Raw genomic sequence first — 21943 nt, forward strand, 5'->3', positions numbered from 1 at the left:
TTTGGGAGGAGTTCGAAATCGATTCTAAGGAGCGGTTTCTCGATATTAATGACGACGTCGTTGTGAACGGATTACAGCGTTAATCGGTATATCGGCCCATTAATTACCGATTTAAAGCACTGTGTAGACTGCCTAGGTCTGATCGCTGTATGGGAGACAATTGTGTTTCCAGCTCCGTTACAGAACACGAAATGCCAAAGCGGTGAATAAAAAACTCCAGTTACACAGCGCTGCGTCGCGTACGAAAGGAGATCATGTGACCTTCATGACAGGAGGGTGTAGGAAGGGTGCTGAGAGACTCCAGCTATCCACATACAGCAGTCCTATATTTGCATCTTGTGTCCAATGTCTGAAGAGTCTATATGTGTCTTGTCGGGTTAGAACAGGCTTCCTCGTTTATCCCCCGCCACACCACGTGAAAAATGAAGCGGAAAGATTGCTGATCGCATATTGCGTTGCTCAATTGCATCCGCGGAAAAAGCGCCAAAGGGGTGTCATGCTTGCCTTCACAAAGGAGCCGGTGAGGCTGTACCCAGCCACCACCGGGCATGTTTTCTGCCCCATCAGGCACTGTGCTCTCAACACGGAAGTGGAACTATGGGATAGCTGAGGGAACAGCTACCCACAGTGCACTGCTCCTGAAATTCGATTGTAAGCTTGCGACCTGTGGACGGCAAACAATCGATTTCGGGATCCCACTGTGGACGCGCTAAACCGATTTTATTAGATCTGTTTTGTAATATCGGTTTAAGCTAATTCGAAATAATCGTGCAGTGTAGACGTACCCTTAGCAATATAAAATGTAAATCAGACACAGCTAACTATAAAACATGATGTACAAATGCTAAAAATGGCCTATTAACACTACAGACCGGATTCACTGTTGTTCTCGTCCCACATAGTCATTTATACCAATGCAAAATGAGCGTAAAATGCTAAGACTCTTATCTGGTAATATTCCACATCCTTCTCTGCATTCAGTTTGTACTAGTGTAAATGACTACACAAGATGCAGCGCAATAATGAATCATGGAATCATAGGGTTAGAAGGGACCACAAGGGTCATCTAGTATAACCCTACCAAGTATTGTAGCAGATTTTAGTTGTATTTTACTTATTGCATATGCAACTTTTGCTGCAAGTCTGACGTGTGGTGCACTCTTCATTTATGTAGAAACAACCTTTTTGATAATCTCAACAACTTCATTTTTTTATACTTAAACTTTAATTTCTTTAGACTCACCTAAAATTTCTCCAATGCCAATAAAAATACCAGAGAGTCCAATAAGACTTTTCTCTTCAGTGCCAAATCTATTCACAGCACCAATACAGGTCCCATATACTCCAGAAAAGAATGTTAATTCCAGACCTTTAAGGAAAGGCAGACAAAAGTTGACAGCTGTAGTATTATGCATTATTTCAGATACCAATATGCAAAAGTTCCTTATGTCTAACCATTGCCTCTTATAAATACACGGTTAAAATATGAAGATTGTAGATGCAATCACATTAGTTTAGAAGTATTCCAAACCATATAAATATATGACTTTCATAAGTCAGAATACATAAACTATTTTAGAAAACCCACACACCATGACATGGGCAGTTAGTGTCATATCTGCACCTGGAGTGAAACTCTGGCTCCATTGAAGTCAATGGCAAAACTTACACTGACTTCAATGGGAGTAAGATTTTACCATGGGTCTTTGACCTCCCATCAAACACCTAATAAATGTATGACAATATAACCACACACATGTTGTGTACCACTACTTTCAGATACTGTGGAACAATATATAACTGGACATTGGTTATAAGATTATACAATGGGGATGTTAAACCTATAGCCCCAGTGACACACCTAGAATGACCATTTAATATTATATTAAGAAGGCCTGCTGCCAGCACTCACCAAAACAGTGCTTCAGTCATTTACATACACTTCAAAAAAGCACATTACAAAATTTGGAACCCTGTGAGAACCTTCAGACTTGTAGTGGCTTTCACAAAAATGGGTACTGTGACGTGGGCTGCACTAATGCTATGTTTCTAAGGTCACTACAACACAGAAAGTCCTTTCTGACTAGATCTCTGCTTGGGCAACTCTTTTTAGTCTTATTAAATTCTGCATGATTATTCACCTATACCATGAAGCATCACTATTGTGGCGACCATATACCATCTTGTTTATTTTGCGTATTATATCCATTCACAATATTTAGCATATACTCCTCATCTTCAAAGTGCTTTACACAAAAACCCAAATGCTCATAACACCCCTAACATGAGGAAGTAACCATTATTATTCCCATTTTACAGAGGGGAAAACTGGCCAAAAAATGCTAAGTGATTTACCCAAGGTCACACAGCAGTCAGAAGTAGAGTTAATAATAGAGCTCAGAGCTTCTGACTACTAGTCTCATGCTCTAACCACTAGACAAATTGCCCTTGGATTGTACACACTTTCCTACACAAATTTTGTTCTTTGTTTAGTAAACTTTATATATTTCACAGCTAAAAAAATACCTAAGGTGCTCTATAAATAGCTGTGTTTAATTAATACACTTCCCCTAGAGTTCTAATAAGATATGGTATTTTTCATGCACTGTCCTAAGCTGTGATGTATTGTTATTACAGAGTGTTGACCAGCTGCTGTGTTCCATCCAAGAGGTAGCTCTATGTTAGTGATGAGCAATGTGATCCCTAATACAATATGTATTTCAGTTTTCAAACTGTTTTGGAAATTCTTGCAGATGAAAATGCCACAGAATTATTATAAATATAATTTCAGAGAAACAGTCAAATAGTCAAGTCTTTAAAGCCTGACTTTAATGCAGGAAAAATAACTTCTTTTTTTTTTTTTTGGTCCAGTGATGGCATTTCTGAAAAAGAGCCTTTGTCTAAAGACTTATAAAGGAAGTGAAAGATTCCAAGTTAAGCTCCTGCTATGTACTACTATTTCAATACACTTATAATTAATTAAGGCTGAATAAAACTAAAACTAAACTCTAAGATAAGACCAATGTTTTGCTTAGTACTTCTCTACTCTTGTACTGTCATTAACATGAGGGAAGGTAATATGGCTGAGTCCCAACTAGGGAGACCATAGAAACATGAGTCATGCAATAAGACTTTTCAATATATAGAGTCCATTTTACAAATGTCAACTGTTCCATAGCAAGTATATTTACAACAGTGCAAGAGACTTGCTTAAACCAACACAAAACCAGGCCAAAAATGAAGTTTTAAGTAAACTTCTTTGGCCTTTGCTATTGCAGAAAATACAGTACACCATATAAAGATCTAGTAATAGTAGGTGATTGTACATGGTATGTGAGCTGTAACACCTCACAAAACTTCCAACAGTTTCAATAACAGACCACAAGAATTCGGAATCACTATCTGCTTTTGCAGCTCTTAGATGAATTGTACCAAATCGCTTTACAATACAGATGGTACTAGTGAATTTGAGCCACTAGATGGCAGCAAAGTATTTCAAACTAGACTAAGTTTCTGACATGGTTACTTTAAGAGCTTAATCTGGCTTGAGTTACAGAAAACTCTCATTGATTTCAGTGGGAGTTTTGCCTGAATAAGGATTGCAGGATCAGATATGAAAAGACATCTTATTTTTTGTATTTTTGTACCACAGTAGCACCATGTTACCTCCCTTCGACTTCCAAAGGTACTGCACCTCTAAGAGGGCCGCACTTTGCTAGGCAGTATACTGACATGTATTAAGAGAGCACCTGTCACAAAATACAACCAGTGGATGAAACAAACTAATGCTGATAGGGGATGGAGGACAAAGCAACTGTAAAATGAGTATATTTTGAATAATAGGTAGTAGTCTCAGTTCACCGCCAGCCTAGACATCATCCGCTGGCAGTGGTTTATAGACAACACAGTAGAGGTAAGTCTTAAGGAGGCATTTGAAAGACGATAAAGTGGTAGCCTTATGGATTTTGACAGAAACGTTTTTCCCCAAACATAAGGGGTCGGCATTGTATTCTCCCACTGTTCTGGTACTGAGTAGGCATGACACTGAAATGTCTATAATAATGTTACTCTCCTGTCTCTCATGCAGCTTCCCCCCAGGGATGAGAAAGCAGCATGGCTAAAATAGCCATTTTTTAAAGTGTGTTAAAGGTAAACAGTAAAGTTTGAAAACGTTATAAGAATCCAAGAAAGTAAGGGCTTATCTACACTTGAAACACTACAACAGCACAGCTATGGTGCTGCAGCGCTTCAGTGTAGATACTCACTACAGCAACAGAAGAGGTTCTCCCACCAGCATAGGTAGTCTTCCTTCCCAAGAGGCAGTAACTAAGTCGACAGAAGAATTCTTCTGTCAACTCAGCGCTCTCTACACCGGGGGTTAAGCTGACTTATCTGTGTCGCTCGGGGGTGTGGACCTATGTCTAGTCAGCTGACCACCAACAGGTCTTAAAACAAGGCACCTGTCCTGACCCCTAGAGGAAGGTGATCACCAGATGAAAGCTCAGCTGTCTGAGAACAGGAGAGACAAAGTCTGGAGAATCAGAGACAAGAAGTATTTAGAGAGAGAGCAAAACGCTGCTTGGACAGAGCTATAGGAGACTTGGTAGAGAAAGCAGAGTTCTGCAGAGAGCTGGAACAGAATTGTTGGTGAGACTTGACCAAACTGGGAGTTTCTGATGAGCAGAAGGCTTAGACAGTGATCCCTATCCAGCTTGGTGAGAAGAAGTTGGGCCTTGAAGCAAGAGGTTGGGCTCTTAGCAAGGGTAGGACTCAGGCAGGGAGTCCTGAGGCATGGAACACAGTGAAGAGCTCTCTTATGGGCAACCTGACTTGAGGACTGTGGTAAAGTTCATGAGACTGGTCACTCAGATGGACGGCCTGGACAGGAGAGCAAAAAGGAAATGGGAACACCATGCCACTATTGACTCTCTGTGGGTGATCTGGAGACATTGTTCCTGAAGAGAGGATTGGAAAAATTGTTGTATATTAGTATTCTTACTGTGAGTTTGTCAAGACAGTTTTCTTGCAAGAGTTTAGGGGAATTACTGCACTGGTATACATGAACAATTATGCCCAGAGGCAGGTTTTGTATCAGACTGTGAAGGTATATCTACATGATGGAGACTATACTGGCATAGGTATATCAGCCTAGCGCTGTAGCGTAGATGTAGCCTACAAAAACAGTTTGGATTTTCTTGTCAGCATAGGAACACTACCTCCCTGAATGAAGTTGGCTATGTCAATGGAAGCCCTCTTCCATCGACATAGCTGTGTCTACATTTTGTCAGCATAGCTAAGTCAGTAAGGGATGTATTTTTTTTTCACACTTCTGACTGACAGAGGTATACAGCTATAACTTTTCAGTAGACCAAACCTGAGAGTCTGTCATGGGCAAACAAATGGGAAACTGAGGCAGGTGCATGGAGAAAGGTAAATAGTGGTTTCTTCAAGGGTTCTGTACTGGGACCAGTATTATTCAACATATTCATAAATGATCTGGAAAAAGGTATAAACAGTGAGGTGGCAAAACTTGCAGATGATACAGAACTACGCAGGACAGTTAAGTCCAAAGCAGATTGTGAAAAGCTAAAAAGGGATCGTACAAAACTGAGTGACTGGTCAACTGGGCAACAAAATGGCAGATGAAATTCAATGTTGATAAATGCAAAGTAGTGTATATTGGAAAACCTAACCCCAAATATACATATAAAATGATGGGGTGGAAATTAGCTGTAACCACTCGAGAGAGATCTTGGCATCATGTGCATAGTTCTCTGAAAACATCCACTCAATGTGCAGCAGCAGTCAAAAAAGGGAACAGAATATTGGGAATCATGAAGAAAGGGATAGATCGGGGTGGGCAAACTTTTTGGCCTGAGGGCCACATCGGGGTTCCAAAACTGTATGGAGGGCCAGGTAAGGAAGGCTGTACCTCCCCTAACAGCCTAGCTCCCGCCCCAATCCGCCCTCTCCCACTTTCCGCCCCCTGACTGCCCCCCTCAGAACTCCCGCCGTGCATCCAAGCCCCCTTCTCCCTGTCCTTTGACTGCCGCCGACCCTATCCACATCCGCCCTGACAAGCCACCGGGCCTCCCAACTATCCAAACCTCCACTGGTCACCGTCCCCTGACACCCTCCGAACTCTCTGCCCTCATCCAGCCGCCCCTGTTCCCTGACCCTGACTTGCTCCCTGGAACCCCCTACCCCTTATCTAACCCCCCCCTTACCATGCCGCTCAAAGCAGCAGGACTGGCAGCCGTGTCGCCCTGCCGGCACCAGCCATGCCGCCACGCTGCCTAGAAGGAGCTTGTAGCCCTGATGCCCACAGTGCTGGCAACACGGCAAGCTAAGGCTGTGGGGGACAGGGGAGGGGCCAGGGACTAGCCTCCCCAGCTGGGAGCTCAAGGGCTGGACAGGACAGCCCTGTGGGCCATAGTTTGCCCACCTCTGGGATAGATAATAAGACAGAAAATATCATGTTGCCTTTATATAAGTCCATGGTACACCCACATCTTGAATACTGCGTGCAGATGTGGTCACCCTATCTCAAAAAAGATATTGGAATTGGAAAAGGTTCAGAAAAGGACAACAAAAATGATTAGGGGTATGGAACAGCTTCCATATGAGGAGAGATTAATAAGATTGGGACTTTTAAGCTTGGAAAAGAGACGACTAAGGCAGGACATGATAGAGGTCTACAAAATCATGACTGGTGTGGAGAAAGTAAATAAGAAAGTGTTATTTACTTCTTCTCATAACACGAGAACTAGGGGTCACCAAATGAAATTGATAGACAGCAGGTTAAAACAAACAAAAGGAAGTATTTCTTCACACAATGCACAGTCAACTTATGGAACTCTTCGCCAGAGAATGTTGTGAAGGCCAAGACTATAACAGGGTTCAAAAAAGAATTAAAGAAACTCATGGAGGATGGGTCCATCAGTGGGCTATTAGCCAGGACGGGCAGGCATGGTGTCGCTAGCATCTGTTTGCCAGAAGCTGGGAATGGGCAACAGGGGATGGATCACTTGATGATTGCCTGTTCTATTCATTCCCCCTGGAGCACCTGGTATTGGCCACTGTCAGGAGACAGGATACTGGGCTAAATGGACCTTTGGTCTGATCCAGTATGGCTGTCCTTATGTTTTTATTGTGTAGCAGCCTGCCGTAGGAGGGCACTCCACATGGGGGCTGCCCTATTACAGAGTCAAACCAGTGGTTGCAATGAAGTCTTTGCAACATTTTCCTAATGCACACATGGTTTTAGGACAAGGGCTCTTACAAAAGTCTCCTACACTTCATTGCAAGTCTGATGAAGCTGATATTAAAGACCTCATCTACAAAAATGAGTTTAATTACCATTATTAGACTCCACTGCAGTTTAATTATGTTCTAACATGATTCAATCTGGCCAGTATGAACAGGGACAACCCGTGAAATAAAACGGACTCATAAACTATGCCCTAGCTAAGATACAAATTGGCTGACCTTAAACTGGGTTAACAACTCTTATTAAATCCCATAATTTTGGCAGGGTTAGGTACAAAAAAATTAATCTACAGACAAGCATTTTTCAGAAACAGAGTACAAAAATACTATAAAAGGGTAATAAACTCCAATATGTTAAAGTAATATATCCTGGGATACAGGAATATAATCCTGATTGAGGGGTACTCATTTATTGTCCCATAAAATGCCCTGGCACTAGCAAATGATCGTGTCCTTTTGCCTGTTTCATTACCTGTATAAGCCGTTGTAACACTGAGGAGCAAAATCTCTTTGGTGAAGTATAGCTTAATAGATCTCTCTGCAAAGAAAAAACATAAATGAATAAAATTCACTGACATTAAAGGTGCATTTACTTTCTTTTGCTGCTTACCAAAGGCACAAATACAAACCATGCACTGATTTTTTTCTCTTTTTAATTAAATAAGGCTGCTACATAGGGGGCCTTTAACATAAAAGTCCAATCTGAATGGGTTTTATTGTGGGGGGCAGGGTAGAGAGGGAAATCAACCAAATACGTTTTCCAGTGACTAAAGGCTGAGTGGTTTTGTGTACTGTACTCTTGTAATCTCAATTCAGAATATTTTTATTTTAAAATAATTGAGTTTTTCTAAATGTTTTTGGGACAAATTCTGCTTTCAGATATCAACAGTTAAGTGCTCCTAATTATATGCTCCAATGGGAGCTGCACACATGTATCTGAAAGAAGAATTTTTATTTTTTAAATTGTTGAACTTTATTGTAAATGTTGATGTAAATGCATACAAAAGGTCATTTATACTTCATCTTGCACTTTCGTTAATGCGAAACATTTTTACTTTCAGAGTGGCTTTTCCTTTTTTCCTCCCCTCATCCCCATTATCTCTCCCTCTCATACCCTGTCCTCCTTTCCTAGTGTTAATCCTCTTTTTCACCTCCCTAGACTTGTTTCAATTCTGTCCTGAGATTATCAAATATCCTTTGCTTCCCTCTCAACTCAGCAACTTGCACAGTTGCTCATCTATCCTCTTTAATCTCCACTAAATGAGATCTTTGCTTTTTCCACTGAGCCTTGAACCAGGAGGCGCCTAGAGCCTTCAAAACACAGATGCATCCTACTCTTTGCCTCAATGTCATGTCACTTTAAAGCAGGCACCACAGTTGAAGACTCTAAAGATCCTGTACTAATCTGGGATATGAAGGATCTGGGCTATATGATGTATTGGATGAATTAAGAACAGATGAGGGAACTGTGAGGGTTATTTAGCTGAGTGATAAACAAGGAAGATTAAGTGTCTCAGGATTAAGGAAGGGGAGAATGCAGGTCTATTGCCCTGCATTATTAAAGCCAAATTTCTGTTTAAAATTATTCATATACGGTAGTGTACAAATAAGATCATTTGACAGTTCATAGATCTGTTGTAATATTTTTAGAGATGGTTCTAAAGCACAATAATACTTACTAAATGCATCCATTGCCCTCGTCGCTTTGCTTTGGACAGACCTGGGTAAATATTTTTTTAAGATCAGAACGATGAACCAGAGATACCCATGCTTTTACCATTATTTTGGAAAACAGACTAATTCATCTTTTAGTTTTCTGTACGTTTTCCTGCCCATAATTAGCAATTTCAACACACTTATATGTTTAATAAAACATTTTCGTGGAATAATCCTCCAGTTGTAAAAGATATTTGCCTTTAGTGTGGGTATATGTCATTCACAGAGTATCCTCTTTTATAGCACTATGTCTCTGGGCTTTGTCTGTATCAGACTTGTTCTCTCCACTATATGTGCTCTCATCTTTCTAATCATCCTACTGCTATGCTAATAAAATAACTGTATCTGCAAATATCATTTTAGGAAGACTTTAGTGCTTATAGCTATGCATTTCTAATGTGCACATCAGCATGGTACCTAGGCCATTTATGAGGGATTTGCAGCTAAATAATAACTGATAGCTTAACAGATCTCTACAGGTTATTAAATCTGTCCAAACAACCCTTGCCTACCACTGTGGCATGATATTGTTTTAAAACTGTTGGCCAGATAATCAGCTTACATTGCCACTAATACAACAGGCCTTGTTGAGCAGATGCTTTTGAAAATTCTGACCCATACATAAAGCACTTGCCAATAAGAATTCTAAGCCCTATCTCCACCAGCAAATCAAAATTACAAACCACTTAGCTTCAAATAACTAATAAAGAACAATGGAAGAATTGTTTAAGGTAAGGGGTGTGGATAAAAGGGTTTAGAAACCTACAAAGCTCTTAGAACTACAAAGGCACTTGACTGCCAGATACAAATTCTGATAAGAATGAATCAAGTTTCCTAAAATTCTCAAGAGAGGCTCTGAAGGTTCTTTCTGTGCTGTTCAGTAAGGAGGTCAGTCCTCTCTTGCAGAATAATTATTGCAGAAACACAAATTAAGAATGTGGTTTTAGAACGGAAGTAAACAGTCTCATTCCAATCTGACCCCAGGTCTGTATTTGCCTTCATAAACCTCCCTTTGCTCTGTTTCTATCCCCAAATCACTTCCATGGTTGGAGACCAATAGTTACTGTTTGGAGATAAGGGCAAGGAAAACTATGAAAGAACATACATATGCTTAATAGTGAGAGGAGGGAGATAAATGATGTCTCTCCAAAGACCCTTACTCACCAATGAAAATACACTATTTGTTCTGCCCTATCCCATGTTCAAGTGTACTACCTATGAGGAGAACAAGTAAGGATTGCATCAACTAGTTAATGGCTACAGGGACTCTTCTATACTTTATCCAAATTATACATGCTTTTGGTTCGGAGGGAGAAGCGAATAAGGAGTTTTCCATTATGCACTAGGTACACACATGCTTGGCTGGATGGTAACGTGTTATTGCTATAAGAACTTACAAGTTGTCTACAATGCTTTGGTCAGTGGAGGAGACTTCCTCCTCCAGTGTGTTTGACTCCTCTGGTTTCCTAATCAGAAAGAACAGAAATGTGCCCACGAGACTGAGGATGGTTAGAGCAATGAAGACAGTCCTGCGATCAGTCTCTGTGGAAAATCAAAAAAGTGTCACACACAGGTCTGCATAAAATAATTCATATCTAGTAAACTGTCTCCACAAATAATGGTGCAGATAGCTAAGATGTTTTCATGCTAAAAATAGGTACAGTTTATAAAGAGGTATATATATAATACATATTAACTTCAGTGGTGGTGTCTGACTTACCACCTGTCGGGCAAATGTCCATATGTTTGGCAAGTTCCTTTGTCTTTGCTGATATGCCAATGGAATACTGTCTGGTCAAAGAATATCACCACCACTTTCTGCTGTGGCTAAGTGGAGGTTAATAAAAGGGAAGAGGAAGTGCAGAGGCTGTTCAATAACAGTATTGCTTGCAGGGCAGAGGCTACATCATCTCCCCTACACTGATTAGAAATAACTTTCTTCCTCTCCGGCCCCAGGAACTAATGTTACATCATGTGATACCATAGACTGGTAGACCTATAAATTTCAAATGCCAGATGCTCATGAAACTGCAGAATTTGACAGAAGATAACAGCGGGTATCTGGAGGAAAGGTACCTGATGTTTCATGCAACAGTCTCTCTACACTAACCAACATGTTTGGCACGGTAAACTCTTTTGTGCAGGGGCTTCCCCTATTCATCAGGCAGAAAAATTGCTGAGAAGCAGCTAATCATGCATTGTGTTGAGACAAACTAACCTTTGGGCTCCCACTTCTCAATCCTAAAGATGGTGCCTATGTACTTATATTTATTTCTCCAACGACTTAAAGGTGAACAGAAAAGTTTTAAAATACATTTAAAAAACTGTGTAAAATTCCAAATCATTAACAATGTGTCTGTGGGTGTGTAGTTTTAAAAATAGTCTTTTATGTGCATGTGCAAACAGCTTTTGTGGGAACCTGAAATCAAGTGTGGCAAGGGGGTACTGATGTTCAAATGTAGGAACCTTCACCTTAGAATAATATGGAAGGAGACTCCTAAATTGTTTTAACATGCTTCAAGTGATTTTAATTCACTTAAAGGTAAAGGAAAACTTCAGTGTGAGTTCTGTTAAATGCTGTAATCCGAGGTGATTAGCAGGAGCAATATAAATCAGGCAACAGAATTTCAGATTCTACAGATTTATGTTTTTTGGCAGAATTTAAGCTTTTGCTTTATTTTTTGGATTTAATTTATTTATTTTTTTCTAGGCTCTGCTACTCAGTCTGCAGAGCCCAAATCAATAGTACAGTAGCAGAGCTGTGAACTGCCCTGTTCGTCACAAGCGGGCGCTAACTCCAAAGTCTGAGATGATCATTTAAAAGTCAACATTTCATTCCTAATTGTCTTTAGCAGAAACATCCTCCTAAAACGTTTATCCAATGAGATTGAAAATTCCATTTATTTGGGAGGATGTCTTACAGGGAAAAGGCTTTGTGTTTTAAAGATGTGAATAGCTGAATGGTCTATCAGATATTTGAGTTATTTTTTAGTACACAATATAGGAAACCCTCCTCCTCACATACACCTTACAGCAGGATCATCAGCTCCATTTAGTATAACAATTGTTTTTTTCTTAGTTGACAACTACCACCCACATATCAGTCCGTGCCTCCACCTTTTTACAGCAACTCAGGTCCCAGATGCTCTGTGTGGAGCCCTACAGCTTTGACCACCTATCACTTTCTCCACTGAATATGAGAGCACTTTGCTCCAAGTTCTACTCTGATAGATTTGGAAGGCTCCAGCCACAATATTAATTATAATTCAAACAGGAAATTAACCTTGATGATCTGTATCAAGACAGGAACACTGAGGGTTTGTCTGCACCAGGCTATTATTCTGGAAAAGGTAGGATGTGAATTTAAAGTGTAATAGCTATTTAAGAACAGCTCCCCATGTGGACATTCTTATTCCAAAATAAGAGTCTTCACATGGGAAGCTATTATGGAATTCTGCAATACACTATTCTGATCAATTTCCCTCTGTACACGAGCCCTGAAAGCAGGCAAAGGGAACAGCAGCCAGGAACACTGGAGATATTCACAGCTCTTGTATCACATAGCTTTACATACTAAGGCTACATCTACACTACACAGCTTTTACCTATACAGCTATGGTGCTACAGCTGTGTTGCTAAAAGGTGCACAGTATAGCCGCTGTTTGTAGACAGGAGAGAGCTCTCCCGCCAACAAATAACTTCCACCCCCAATTAGCAGCATTAGCGTTGTTGACAGGAAAGCAGTCCTGATTACAAAGCGCTGTTCACACCACCATTTGCAGTCAACAAAACTTTTGTCTTTTGGGGGGGGGTCTGAGTGTGTGTTTTTTTAAATATCTCTGAATGACAAAAGTTTTTTCTTTCAATTGCCAATGTAAACAAAGCCTAAAACTGAAATACTCCTCAGAAAACAAATACAAATTTTACCCACTGCTCCCTATGTTTCTAGCTGTCACAACTATGGCTATGTCTACACTAGCAATTTTGTCGGTCAGAGGTGTGCAAAAAACACCCCCTGAGAAAAGTTTCACAGACAAAAACGGCAGTATGTATGGTATTATGTCGGCAGGAGAGCATCTCCCACCAACATAACTACCACCACTTGGGTTGGGGGTGGTTTAATTATGTCGGCAGGGGAGCTCTCTCCCAAGGGCATTGAAGGACTACACAGGAGACCTTACAGCAGCACAGTACAGCTGTGCCGCTGTAAGGTCCATAATGCAGACATAGCCTATGGCCGCTTCCTACTTCATTACATTATCCATTTTTTCATACATTATGATAGATCAAAGTATTCTATACACAAAGCAAGTAATACAAACCTGATATGTGAGTTTTCCCACGCCAAGCAAAGTATATATAAAGATTTCCAAAAAACAAGCTGCAAACAAAAGAGGGATAACACAGGAATATAGTATTTATTATGATAACAAATTATATATAAAAGAATGTGGTGTAAATGTGAAAGAGACAGAGGGTGCCTGTCCTCACACTGTCAAAGTCAAACCGCTAGCCCAGGGGTAGGCAACCTATGGCACGTGTGCCGAAGGCGGCACGCGAGCTGATTTTCAGTGGCATTCACACTGCCCAGGTCCTGGCCACCGGTCCGGGGAGATCTGCATTTTAATTTAATTTTTAATGAAGCTTCTCAAACATTTTAAAAACCTTATTTACTTTACATACAACAATAGTTTAGTTATATATTATAGACTTACAGAAAGAGACCTTCTAAAAACATGAAAATGTATTACTGGCATGCGAAACTTTAAATTAGAGTGAATAAATGAAGACTCGGCACACCACTTCTGAAAGGTTGCTGACCCCTGTGCTAGCCCCATAGAAATGTAAAAGAAAATTGAGGATTCACGTTCATAAGGCCGGCTCTATATTTCAAAGGAATCCAAGATATCAGAAATGACATTAACTTTAGTCCATCAGGAGGAAAGACCTGCCATATATAACTCCTATTTACCATTAAGCATTGCTCAATATCAGCAACAATGTCACCTCCAGCTTTTCCTTTCGTTTCATAGTCTGTGGAGCATCACTCTGAAGTACTGACTGAGACAGAAGTCTCCCTTGCACTCTCACTGAACAACACAGCACGTACAGAGTGCATGCAACCCAAGGGAAAGATTTAATAAAGGAAAGTTACCTGGACTGTAAAAGTGCCCAGAAGATTCCACTGTTTCTCCCAATAGTGTTTTCATCTGAATTTATCGTCAGGCAATTTCCCTGTGCAGTCCAAATTACTGAAATTCAAGTAAAAAAGTTGCTGAGAAAGGAGGAAAAATAGTTTTAAGAGAGAAATGTAGTGAAGACGTACATGCAGATACAATACTTACCAGCAGCTGCTATCCCAATGAAAACAGAAGCAGTGTAGAAGGACCATGTGAAAGGCTGGATAAAAACCGCAATGTATATGCTAAAATATAACAATGTATTATATTCAAATTGAATGTGGGCAATGTTATGCTTATTATGCTTTTTAACAATCAGATCTGCATCTTAGCTTCCTTTAAATCAAAGACTTATTGCTAAGCTCATTTTGAAAAGACTCCAAGTCAATAAGATTTGAAACAAAACAGTTTTCTATTACCCTAAACATATAAAGCTATTTTTCTAATACAGTCATCAGACTGAGGCCTGATCTTGGTTCTTTACTCCAAGGTCAGCCAGACCTGCCAATGCTGTGGAAAAAACATGGTCACTGTCTCTGGGGGAGGGCGTGCTCTGAAGTGACATTCCAAGTGACTCAAGAGCAACACTGATATCATTGCAAGAAGCCAAACCCTGCCCTCCTCAGCCAGTACAATTTCATGCAAGACATGGTACCTTTTGAAGGTGAAGTAAAGAGAATAGATGCATAGGAAGCAGAAACTATAGACTGAAATGAATTACCTACCTGTAAAATAGACCGCTAACAAACATGGATAATTGAGGTCCCACTACAGCAACCACTGAAGGTGAAATAAGATTTGATGCAGAGAACACCCCATAAATAATGGCCATGCTACACAAATAAATAATAAAGATGAATAAGCATTTCAAATGGAATTCAAGAGTATTGGCCAGTGTAGCCGATTTTATTTATTTAGGCAATTTTTCAAATGATTCAAAACTATTACATCAAACATATCGCCTAGCCTACCTAACTGCATGATCTTATTACTCTAGCTCCTCTTTCCCGTCTATTGCTATTTACCCTTGTTTGTTGCACCTTGTAAACTCTTCAGGACAGCGACCAAGTCTTCCTAAATGATTGCACAGTCCTAGCACAACAGACCTCTGATCATGACTGGGGACTTTGGTTGCTATGACAATACAATAAACATTAAAAAACTGGTTTCCACAGCTCCAATACCTCGATGATCCTCCTATCTTTGGGTGTGTTCCCTTCCATATGCCTGTTGAAATCTCTCCTGCAAGCTAATCTGCACAGGCAGACCCTGTGCTTTATGTGGGTACAAAGGTCCACACATGTGGGTAAGTTTGTAGGATCAACGCCTTTGCTAGCTGCTTTACTTTTCAATAATTTCACCAAAGATTGCATGACTCGAGATAAAAAGCAAAGCACAGCATTGTTTCTCCCTACCCAGAAAAAGTGCAAAACATGAATGTGGTTCATTTAAATAGGAAAATCTACATGTAAAATTACCAGTAAGCTATGTTTAAGTATGATAACATAATTTTGTTTTTAACGTGTAAGTTCAGGAGAAAAATACAATCACCTAAGACCATGTCCCTATAAGATTTCATTAAAACTAGCTATGCCTCTTAAAGTAACAAAAGGACAAAAATATCATGGTATATTACCTGGTATAGCCACTGCCATGAAAATTTGTGTTGTTTAAATTCGTGATAACAGTTTGCTGTGTAGAGAAAATTATAAATAATACAGAAAGTACATTTTACACTTTTTTTTTAAATCTGAAAACTACAGACAGATTAGCATAAGAGCAAAGTTCGAACTGATCGTTAATAAAGTAGTTTAGAAATGGCCAATATACCTTGTAAAACTATGTGAGGAAGTAACTATTATTACACCCATTGTACAGTCATGGAAACAACTGCAGCTTGTTCAGATTCAGTGGCAGAGTCAAGGACTTGACATCAAAATTCTGGCTCCCTTCTCCTTTTCTAATTACTCTACACTCCCTTCTCTTTTCAAATGAGCAGTACACAAGCCTTTGAAAACCACATTTATTAATTACAGCCTAAGGCCCTGAACCTCAAAGGTTTTTAGGCTCCCAACTTCTGTTGACTGCAACAGAAGTTAGGGTGCCTTAAATACCTTAGACGGATCTGGGACTAAATCCCTTTGTGGATCTAGGCCAGGGGTTCTCAAACTGGGGATTGGGACACCCCCCTCAGGGGGTTGTGAGGTTATTACTTGGGAGGTTGCGAGCTGTCAGCCTCCATCCCAAACCCTGCTTTGACTCCAGCATTTATAATAGGTTAACATATTTAAAAGTGTTTTTAATTTATAAAGGGGGGGGGTCGCACTTAGAGGCTTGCTATGTGAAAGGGGCCACCAGTACAAAAGTTTGAGAACCACTGATCTAAGCCTTCGTTCCTACACTCTTCCTCTGTCTACTGGTTTTCTGGTATGCTGGTTTGATCACGGGGCAACTGCAATTTGAACTACGGAACCTGATTCATTCACTGCCAGACAATGAGTATTGCTTGCAGACACTTTTCTTTATGAGACAAGGTGGGTGAGGTAGTATCTTTTATTGGACAAGCTCTCTCTCATCAACAGAAGTTGGTCCAATAAAAGATATTACCTCACTTACCTTGTCTCTCTAAGGCTTTGTCTACACTGGACTTTTGTCAGTAAATTTTTTTATTGTTCAGAGGTATGAAAAAAACACACATACACCCCCAAATGACAAAAGTTTTACTGATTAAAAAGCACCGCTGTGAACAGCGCTTTATTGGCAGAAGAGCTCTCCTGCTCTCCTGTCGCCACTCGTTGCCGGTGGAAGTTTTTTTGTTGGTGGGAGAGCTGTCTCCCGTCAAGAAAGAGCGGCTACACTGTACATCTTGTACCCTAATATCCTGGGACTAACATGGCTACAACAGCAATATATACAGCTTTTATTTATAAAAGTTCGCTCCACAAAGATGCTTCGAGTGAAGCTGTCCATTTGAAACAATAACTAGTATTTTGTGATTCTATAGTGCCTTTAGATCTCAAAGTATTTACCAGGCATTAACAAATTAAGCCTCCCAACATCTCTTTAATGCAAAGCAGTATGAGCCCCATTTTTACAGAAATGGAAACTGAGCCATGGACATGCTCTGCAGCAATCATGAATTGAAACTCTATTTCCAAACTCTCTGTCCTGTGCTTTAGTCACAAGATCAGTCTCCTCTATCATTAATTAACCATACAGCATGGTAAAGCAACCTTTATACATCTACAAACAGGAATTCCTCCTGAAAATAAGAAAAAAGAGCCTCTAAATATGGCAAACACAGGATTATAATAATAAAAGTAATAAAAGGGCAGTCTGCTTTTATGGGTAAATTGAATTATTTTTATGTCCAATTTGCCTGCAGTAAAGGAGAGAGAGACTAGCAGTAAATTATTTAGTGAGATGTAAAGTGACTTGGCAGTGTCAGTTGTGACAGTATGACCACTCACCAGATACTGTATTCATACCCCTTCCATCTCCAGTTTGTCATTACATAGTGAAAATGTGAGATTAAGGAAGATTAATTAACCAGGAGAAATTAGGTGACAAAGTTACAAATAATAGCATCCTGGTCATATGTTCTAAAGCGAAATTATAAAAAAGCTCAGAAACATGAAAAGATCCAGTTTAATTAAATTGCTGAACAGATAATTGCCAGAGCAGATATTATTAAGCTGAATGTGTTTAATTAACTTAATTTTTTTCAAAGCAATATAGGTTGTCTCATACCATTACTGTTTCACTGCAATACTCTCTTAAAGAAACAGATTACTCCAGTACCTGTGCAAATACTAAATCAAGAGAAACACAAAAGGATAAAATGTAATGCTATCATGCACCTTAGATCCCTAAACAAAACAACCCTTAAAATTGGGATGTCAGAAAGAAGGGTGAGGATGTGGAGTGTTTTGATATTTGCACTTACCGCAACATTTCCACACGTTTGGAAGGCAGTAAACATAAACATAAAAGCAACTCCTAACATAATTATGTTAAAAAGCTTTTTCGATTCAGGAGACATTTTGTTTTTTCTTAGGAAGCTGTCCTCTTCAGTCCAGAAAAGTTCTATTTTCCTTTTAAAGCTCCCTTTTAAGTTCTGCCAAAAAAAACAAAAACAAAACACGCACGAAAAAAAACCTTCACAAACACAAGTTATTTCAAACTAATTGTTAAGTGTTAGGAAGGATTCACTGGCAAGCCAAGAGGTCTAGTCTCCACTGTAAATAAAATACAGAAAAAAACAACACTGGAAAAAAAACAAGTCAAAGGTTTAGTAAGAGTTGTGAAGATTATTCAGATCCTTTCCTATGAAGATATGCAGAGTGCAATATATTATTTTTTCATGACATCCCTTCCCCCTAGAAGTAGTTTCCCACTCCTTAAGTTAGTAAATCAGCTCACACCTTGCCAGCTTCCTTGCTCTGAATCAGATTTTAGTCAAAAGACATTAAATCACCTGACAAAGGAAAGAAAAGACACTCATAAACACAAGCCATGTCCATTCACGCTGAACAGGAAATAAGGAATATTTCACAATCCAGGTCAGCTGACTGATCACGCTAGAACACCCTCATGCACTCTGGGAAATGCAGTTTCAGCATTTCTATGACTTAAAAAAAGAGTAAATCTACAATATTACTTAAAATAACAATAGTATGTTTGTGATTACTGTAAATAATATTCTGCAACCTTTAGACGATAATACTTTGGACAAGAAACCAAATCTCTCAGAAAGTCGTTTAAGAAAACTGTCACCTACTGCTTTCAGTCATGCAAAAAGCATTCATAAATGAAGACTGAAAAGCTCAGGAGGTCTTTCAGTAAACACAGCAGAAAAGAAAGGAAAGGAAATATTTCATTGTCACTGACACACATGCACAGTCTCTCTCACTGTTTCCGTCTGTCGCTCATTCACTCTGAAAAGGAAGTGAAATAGCTGCCTCTACAATCACTAATATTTTTCCTTGAAATCCTTCCAACATAAAACCTATTATTTAATTGCTAATATATTTATGTATTGAGTTTTGTAGTTGTTTTAAATAAGTAATCCTAAAGATCAGAAGATCCCTATTTTAAAAAGTGAGTAAAGCAGAAAAAGAAAGTCAGACATCTCATATTAAGTCTACTCCCATTTCCTGCTATTATTATTTAGCACTTGTATTAGAAGAGTACTCAGAGACAGCAGTGGGGATTGTGCTAACTCAGGAGTTCTCAAACTGGGGATCGGGGAGTTATTACATGGGGAGTCACAAGCTATCAATCTCCCAAATCCTGCTTTGCCTCCAGCATTTATAATGGTTTTAAATATATTTAAAAGTATTTTTAATTTATAAGAGTGGTGACACTCAGAGGCTTGCTATTTGAAAGGGATCACCAGCACAAAAGTTTGAGAACCACTGTGCTAATTGCTGCACAAATACATACAAAGATATAGGGCAAAACTGGCTCAGTTGAAGTCAATGACAAAATTCCCATGGACTTCAGTGGAGTCCTCCAGTTTCATCCAGCATTTCTTCCTGCCCTGAAAGGCTTATCCAGAAGTTACCATCCCAACAACAGCCAAAAACACTGTGTTACTTATTCAGTATTTTAAAGATTGCTCAGCTAGTATTTTACAAAATTGTACAGTATTTTATTTGAAACTAGATCTTTATTGTTACTTATGCAAGTCAATAACATTACCCTTATGAGTACTGACTTGGAATAAGAGCCAGGGCTCAAGGGGATGCCTATACAGACCACACTGCAGGAGAAGGCCTTGGTTATGTACTTGGGAAGAGTAGCTCTCCCCCCCCCCCCCACCCCCGTTTCTACATTGTGAACACTTACAAGAGGAGATTTCTAAGAAACATAGGAGGGAGACTCCCTCTACCATTTTGAGGGATTCACTGTAAAGCAGATTTTTAAATCTCTCCTGATATGAAGGATTTTTTGTGGTGCGATTCAAAGAGAAATTTTAAATCTCACTGTTCTATGTGAAATGAATAAATAACAAGAAGCAAGAAAACATGAATAAAAACAAGAAGTGAGGCATTATTCCCTTAATTGAGATTGCTCATGCAGGAAATACTTTGCTTCTTGTTTTTATATCAACATTATTGCTTCTTGTTATATGTTATTTTCACTATTGAGCAAAATATTTATTAAACAAAGCATTACACTAAGAACAAAAAGTCAAATCTAACTATTAGCTTTTAGAAATCTCTCATTCACACTGTAATCCCAGTTAAAGAGAGATCTCTGGAAATGTAGTCTCTTCTTCATTTCAGTTTATTTTCTTTTTAAACAAAGCAATTTATGAAGAACACAATCATAAACCTTTAGTAATGAGCTACATAATCATTAGTCATTATTATTAATTAATTATTATTATTTGACTAGTATCATTGAAGAAAACAGTGTAGACAAGGTCAAATTTCCCACTGTCACACTAACACTGGTATTGCACCACTGGCTAGTGGAGTTATGGTCACAGTGCTAGTATGGATAAGCTGATTGTATCTCCTCTACATCAGTTGGAGCAGGCGTAGACAACCGAAAAGTAACAATTCCAAATGCCAGTCACCCTAGTACTCCCACTATTGCTACAATCCCACTAGTGGAGCAACACTGTGGCAGTGCAGCAGTGGAATAGCTGAAGAAAAATGCTAGCAGTCTTTTGTGCCACTGAAGTGTATACGCGATGTCCTAGCACCTTGGAGTAGAGATGTGGAAGCCATTGAGAGGTGATATCCATGCCTTGGCATCAAGGAGGTTTTTATAGGATGCCAGCAGCAACATGGCAGCATGCGTATGCTTATGCAGATTTCACATGGCATCCCAAAACCTTGGCAATGTGCATGTAAGCTTTCACACAGAACCAGCAACACTGTCACAGATCATGTATAAGGGGTTTTCCACAGTGCTCCAAGCAATATGCTGAGGTATCCTTGGGATGCTTTCACATTGCTGGAGAGGGTATATACATGCATGGAGAGTTCACATGGCACTCCCAGTATTATGGAAGTGCATGAATGTTTGTGGCACTTTTACACACCATGTCCCCAGTAGTGTGACAATGTATATATATATATATATACACGTGAGAGGCTTGTATGCAGCATTCCCAACCACAGGATGAAAAATGTGTGTAAATGCAGGGAGCTTTCATGTGGCACCCCAAGCAAAGTAGCGGGATGTATTTGGGAGGGAGTGCTACTTTCATAAACTGCCTCCAGCACTTTGGCAGGAGGAGGGGGTGGCACTTGCATAGGACATCCTAGTATAATTGCAGGGAGTGAGTGTTTCGTGGGAGGGAAAAAGGGAAAGAGTTTCACACAATGCCCAGACATTACACTTGCAGCACATGGCAGCTTGACATAAGGCTTCATGCTGACCTTATAAGAGTAGAGCAGGTGTGCATGGCTGTTCTGAGGCCTTCAGATTGTATCCTGCAACCCTCCCCCCTGTCCCCCCATGGATTTGGGAGGGAGGTTTAAAATGACACCTTTTGCACCTAGGTCGGCATGAATGCAGGGTGGAAAAGAAGTGCCTACATGTAGTGCCTTCACCTGGCATTGGCCGCACTATGGCAGGGCAAGTGGGGGGCGTCATGCACTGACCCCATATTGTGGTAATGCTTGGGCGGGGAGGGAGAAATGGGACTTTAATGAGGACTGACCAGCACAACAGCAACGTGTGGGTGTGCCTCTGAGGAGCACAGGATATGGTTCCCATCCCACATGACGGGGTGAGCACGGGCCTACAGGGTGCATGGT

At 39.9% G+C, this 21943-nt stretch overlaps 1 protein-coding gene across 5 annotated transcripts in view; it reads right to left on the reverse strand.

The window, feature by feature from the left end:
- Nucleotides 1-18719, reverse strand: part of MFSD11 (major facilitator superfamily domain containing 11) — a 31266-nt gene extending 12547 nt beyond the window's left edge. Inside the window, exons 1-11 of one of the 5 annotated variants that reach the window (XM_032792805.2) lie at nt 18643-18719; nt 18112-18282; nt 15802-15857; nt 14891-14998; nt 14331-14410; nt 14141-14237; nt 13308-13366; nt 10383-10527; nt 8949-8989; nt 7742-7807; nt 1244-1369 (exon numbers count right to left, since the gene is read on the reverse strand). In XM_032792805.2, the coding sequence (XP_032648696.1) occupies nt 1244-1369; nt 7742-7807; nt 8949-8989; nt 10383-10527; nt 13308-13366; nt 14141-14237; nt 14331-14410; nt 14891-14998; nt 15802-15857; nt 18112-18282; nt 18643-18669 (976 nt within the window). In that variant the 5' untranslated portion in view covers nt 18670-18719. Of the gene's footprint in view, nt 1-1243; nt 1370-7741; nt 7808-8948; nt 8990-10382; nt 10528-13307; nt 13367-14140; nt 14238-14330; nt 14411-14890; nt 14999-15801; nt 15858-18111; nt 18283-18642 lie in introns of those variants that run through there. The other 4 variants (XM_032792808.2, XM_032792810.2, XM_032792809.2 and 1 more) reach the window with 4 other exon arrangements.
- Nucleotides 18720-21943: the final 3224 nt, after the last annotated feature.

The sequence above is a fragment of the Chelonoidis abingdonii genome, chromosome 13 (genome assembly GCF_003597395.2).
Source record: "Chelonoidis abingdonii isolate Lonesome George chromosome 13, CheloAbing_2.0, whole genome shotgun sequence".
NCBI classification, from domain to species: domain Eukaryota; kingdom Metazoa; phylum Chordata; order Testudines; family Testudinidae; genus Chelonoidis; species Chelonoidis abingdonii.